This window comes from Sprattus sprattus (assembly GCF_963457725.1).
Source record: "Sprattus sprattus genome assembly, chromosome: 2".
Lineage (NCBI taxonomy): Eukaryota > Metazoa > Chordata > Actinopteri > Clupeiformes > Clupeidae > Sprattus > Sprattus sprattus.
In genome coordinates, this window is record NC_137921.1 from 1,320,781 (window position 1) to 1,325,780 (window position 5,000).

Sequence of the window (5,000 nt, forward strand, 5' to 3'; positions counted from 1 at the left end):
CAGTTCTGGTTCCATTGATGAGTTCCAGTTCAGTTCTGGTTCCATTGATGAGTTCCAGTTCAGTTCTGGTTCCATTGATGAGTTCCAGTTCTGTTCTGGTTCCATTGATGAGTTCCAGTTCTGTTCTGGTTCCATTGATGAGTTCCAGTTCTGTTCTGGTTCCATTGATGAGTTCCAGTTCTGTTCTGGTTCCATTGATGAGTTCCAGTTCAGTTCTGGTTCCATTGATGAGTTCCAGTTCAGTTCTGGTTCCATTGATGAGTTCCAGTTCAGTTCTGGTTCCGTTGATGAGTTCCAGTTCTGTTCTGGTTCCGTTGATGAGTTCCAGTTCTGTTCTGGTTCCATTGATGAGTTCCAGTTCTGTTCTGGTTCCATTGATGAGTTCCAGTTCTGTTCTGGTTCCATTGATGAGTTCCAGTTCTGTTCTGGTTCCATTGATGAGTTCCAGTTCTGTTCTGGTTCCATTGATGAGTTCCAGTTCTGTTCTGGTTCCATTGATGAGTTCCAGTTCTGTTCTGGTTCGACTGATGAGTTCCAGTTCTGTTCTGGTTCCATTGATGAGTTCCAGTTCTGTTCTGGTTCGACTGATGAGTTCCAGTTCTGTTCTGGTTCCATTGATGAGTTCCAGTTCTGTTCTGGTTCCATTGATGAGTTCCAGTTCTGTTCTGGTTCCATTGATGAGTTCCAGTTCTGTTCTGGTTCCATTGATGAGTTCCAGTTCTGTTCTGGTTCGACTGATGAGTTCCAGTTCTGTTCTGGTTCCATTGATGAGTTCCAGTTCTGTTCTGGTTCGACTGATGAGTTCCAGTTCTGTTCTGGTTCCATTGATGAGTTCCAGTTCTGTTCTGGTTCCGTTGATGAGTTCCAGTTCTGTTCTGGTTCCATTGATGAGTTCCAGTTCTGTTCTGGTTCCATTGAGAGAGAAGAGATTCTGAGTCGACTCTGCCCCTAACCCCAACATTCTCCTACTGACTATCCATTCCTCTCTCCCTCCTCTCTCTCTCTCTCTCTCTCCCTCCTCTCTCACTCTCTGTCTCTCTCTCTTTCACTCTCTTTCACTCTTTCTCTCTCTCTCTCTCTCTATCTCTCTCTCTCTCTCTCTCTCTTTTCCTTTCCTTTCCCCTCCTCTCTCCATGTATTCTACTCTTCCTCTATCTCTCTCTATCCCCCCCTGCAGGTCTGAAGCAGTACTACCGGCTGGTTCCGTCCCACTCTCTGCCCCATAAGGTGTTTGAGGAGAAGGTGCAGAACCTTCTAGAACTCTACAGCAAGGTTCCCTTCAACCAGTCTCTCGTCTTCTCCAACCTGCACAGCCGGTACCCTCTACCCTACCAGCTCCCAATTAGTGTGTGTGTGTGTGTGTGTGTGTGTGTGTGTGTGTGTGGTGTTCTATGTGTGTGTGTGTGTGGTGTTTTATGTGTGTGTGTTGTGGTAGCCCAAGCTGCGTTTGGCTCCCACTTAGGTTACTATGGGTGAGCAGACCTACAAGGCAGGCTCTAGGACCCTGGGGAGGTGTTCTGGGGATTAGGCAGGTCGGGCTTTCCCTAATTGGAAGCTCACCTGTAGTTCGTTTGACTAGGTGCTGATCAGTGCAATCTAGTCAAACAGGAGACTTTAAAGAGTCAGTAAGAAGCGAGAGAGGGAGAGAGAAAGACAGAGGGGAAGACGCTGGTTGCACTGGGTGCAAGGCGTAGGGCTTCCCCTATTTTCTGTTCATTTTTGATTACCTTTGTTGTAACGTTTGAGTGCCTAAAAGAGTTTAATAAAAGAATATGCTTAGGAATTCCCTGGTCGCGTCGTACTGAGTGCTGGGCTGCGACATATGGTGGAGAATGCGGGCACAGTGACCCACGCTGACTGAAGAGGGGCACAGTGACCCACGCTGACTGAAGAGAGGGGCACAGTGACCCACGCTGACTGAAGAGGGGCAGAGTGACCCAGCGAAGTCGCCGAAGAGGGGGACTACGGGCAGACTGCTCAGCTAAAGTGAAGAAGATGTGGACTATGGATCCGGCGATGGAGGAGATGTTGGCCACCATCTTGCAGGGGCAGCAAAGACTTCAGGGAGCCCTGCTGGAGCTCTGCAAACAGGCATCCGCTGATTTACCTGATGAGGACCTAGAAGAGGTCATGGAGAAGCTGACTCAGGGGGCCGAAAAACCGAAGGTAACTGAAAGGCTTACTGTCATAAAAGAGGAAATGCAGTGTGAAGCAGGTTACCAACCGCATGGAGCGGCGGCTAAGATGGCCCAGGCCTGGGAGGCTCTACCAAAGATGGCCAGGACCAATGAGCGTGTGTTCCTGGGTGAGTTCATCGAGGAAGATGACGATGATGTCCCTGATGTCGATTATGAAGGTGATGTTGATGATTCTGTCAATGAAAATGCAGATGAATTCGATGAAGTTGATAAAAATTATGTCCATGAAAATCATGTCAATAATGATGATGAGGAAGAGTGTGATGAAGTTCCAGGTGACAAAGCTGTTGATGAAAATGCTGATGATGAGCACGCTGACGATGATGGTGATGCCCATGACTACCTCGCTGAAGAGGGGGATGTGGCCAAAGACACCAATGCCAAGAGTGCACACGAGGAGGCCGACGAAGAATACCTCCCCTCCAGAGACCATTATAAGATTGAGTATGAGCGTAAGCTGCGTGACGAGCTGGAACACATCCGCCTGAAGACCTGCCAGGAGATGGAGAGTCTGCAGAGCGCCTCTAAGGAGAGGTATGAGCGGGAGAACCGGAATTTGCGTGAGATGAGGGACCGTGCTGTGCTGGAGAAGGAGAGGGCTGTGTATGCTGAGAAGGAGATGCAGGCCAAACAAGACCAGCTGCTGGACCAGCTCAGGCAGCTCCAGGTGAGATCAGACTGTAGTGAGTCAGAGCTGTTGAACCAGCTGAAGCTGAAGACCTTTGAGTCTGAGTGCGCTCAGATGGTGCAGGAGGATATGGCCCGCTCCCTCAGCCTGAGTCAGATGGAGTGTGAGAAACACCAGGAGAAACTTGAGGTCCTGACTAAGGAGTTTTATGAGCTGCAGTCGGCATCAGAGAAGCGTGTGGTGGAGCTCCAGGCTCAGGTCAGCGAGCAGCAGGACAAACTGGAGACCTACGAGAGGCTGGAGCAGGAGGTTGACGTCGTCACCATGCAGTTAGAAGAGATGGCCAGCGAGGAGAAAGAAGTCAGTGCACTAAAGCAGAGGACCCTGAAGAAGGCAGAGACGGATGGCAAAGACGTGCCCGAACCCGCTGCGCTCAAGAGGAAGGGACTCTTCACCCTGCCAGAGGTGGGCGATTGCTTCCCTGAGGTGATGCATGAGGAGCTGAAGAAGCTGGAAGCAAAGGCGCATTTGAATAGGCAGCTTGCCTTAAATAGTGAGGAGTTGGCAACTGGAGAGGCAACAGAAGACGGGGAAGACACTGGCCTGGTCTCAAGTGCACAATCGGAGAAGACAGAGAAAACGAGGGAAGAAGCGACAAACGGCAGGGTAAGTGGATGGCTCCTAAACTGCCACTCTTGTAACCTCTCTGTCGTTCTCAGACCCCGATTGCGCTGTGGAGACCCAGATGTCCTGTCCTGCCGTGAAGACTTTTGGGCCTCGTGCATCATGCTGTGGACGTCAGGTTGCGGACGAGGGATATGTGGCATTCCCCTGGGGGCTTGGCTGCCACAACACAAAATGGCCGCCATGCCTCAACCTGATGCACAGAGACTGAATCCTCAAAAGGAGAAAGAGAGGAAGAGAGTCCACGACCGGAAGGGGGAAGGGTAAACCCTAAAGCCAGAACGAAATGGACAGACCACCTGAGAACCGACGTGGAAAAGTTTAAGACTGGCTAAGAGTGAAGAAGACCCTGTGGTCAGGGAAACACGGACATTTTATGTTGAAATTGTAGTATTTTGAAAGAACGTGTGTTTTCCTAAATGTGTTTTTGTGTTTAGCTTTGGAGAATAAATGTAAAACCTTACTTTTAACCCCCAGGAAGGGGCCTGAAGTTAAGTGGGAGGGTGTGTGGTAGCCCAAGCTGCGTTTGGCTCCCACTTAGGTTACTATGGGTGAGCAGACCTACAAGGCAGGCTCTAGGACCCTGGGGAGGTGTTCTGGGGATTAGGCAGGTCGGGCTTTCCCTAATTGGAAGCTCACCTGTAGTTCGTTTGACTAGGTGCTGATCAGTGCAATCTAGTCAAACAGGAGACTTTAAAGAGTCAGTAAGAAGCGAGAGAGGGAGAGAGAAAGACAGAGGGGAAGACGCTGGTTGCACTGGGTGCAAGGCGTAGGGCTTCCCCTATTTTCTGTTCATTTTTGATTACCTTTGTTGTAACGTTTGAGTGCCTAAAAGAGTTTAATAAAAGAATATGCTTAGGAATTCCCTGGTCGCGTCGTACTGAGTGCTGGGCTGCGACAGTGTGTGGTGTTTTATGTGTGTGTGTGTGTGGTGTTTTATGTGTGTGTGTTTTATGCCCATTTTGCTGATATACATATGTGTGTGTGCATTCATATGATTTTTACCTGCGTGTGTATGTGTGTGTGTGTCCTATGTGTGTGTTTAATGTGTGTGTGTGTGTGTCCTGTGTGAGTGTGTGTGTCCTGTGCGTGTGTGTGTGTGTGTCCTGTGTGTCCTGTGTGTGTGTGTGTGTCTAATGTGTGTGTGTGTGTCTAATGTGTGTGTGTGTGTCTAATGTGTGTGTGTGTGTGTGTGTGTGTGTGTGTGTGTGTGTGTGTGTGTGTGTGTGTGTGTGTGTGTGTGTGTGGTGTTTTATGTGTGTGTGTGTGGTGTTTTATGTGTGTGTGTGTGTGGTGTTTTATGTATGTGTGTTTTATGCCCATTTTGCTGATATACATATGTGTGTGTGCATTCATATGATTTTTACCTGCGTGTGTATGTGTGTGTGTGTCCTATGTGTGTGTTTAATGTGTGTGTGTGTGTGTCCTGTGTGAGTGTGTGTGTCCTGTGCGTGTGTGTGTGTGTGTCCTGTGTGTCCTGTGTGTGTGTG

At 49.2% G+C, this 5,000-nt stretch overlaps 1 protein-coding gene across 1 annotated transcript in view; it reads left to right on the top strand.

Moving 5' to 3' along the window:
* The window catches only part of ddx20 (DEAD (Asp-Glu-Ala-Asp) box polypeptide 20), a gene marked incomplete at its 5' end in the record, with an annotated part of 15,810 nt that overhangs the window by 4,316 nt on the left and 6,494 nt on the right, over positions 1–5,000 (top strand). Inside the window, one exon of the mRNA XM_080833535.1 lies at positions 1,178–1,316. Within this exon, the coding sequence (XP_080689661.1) occupies positions 1,178–1,316 (139 nt within the window). The remainder of the gene's footprint in view (positions 1–1,177; positions 1,317–5,000) is intronic.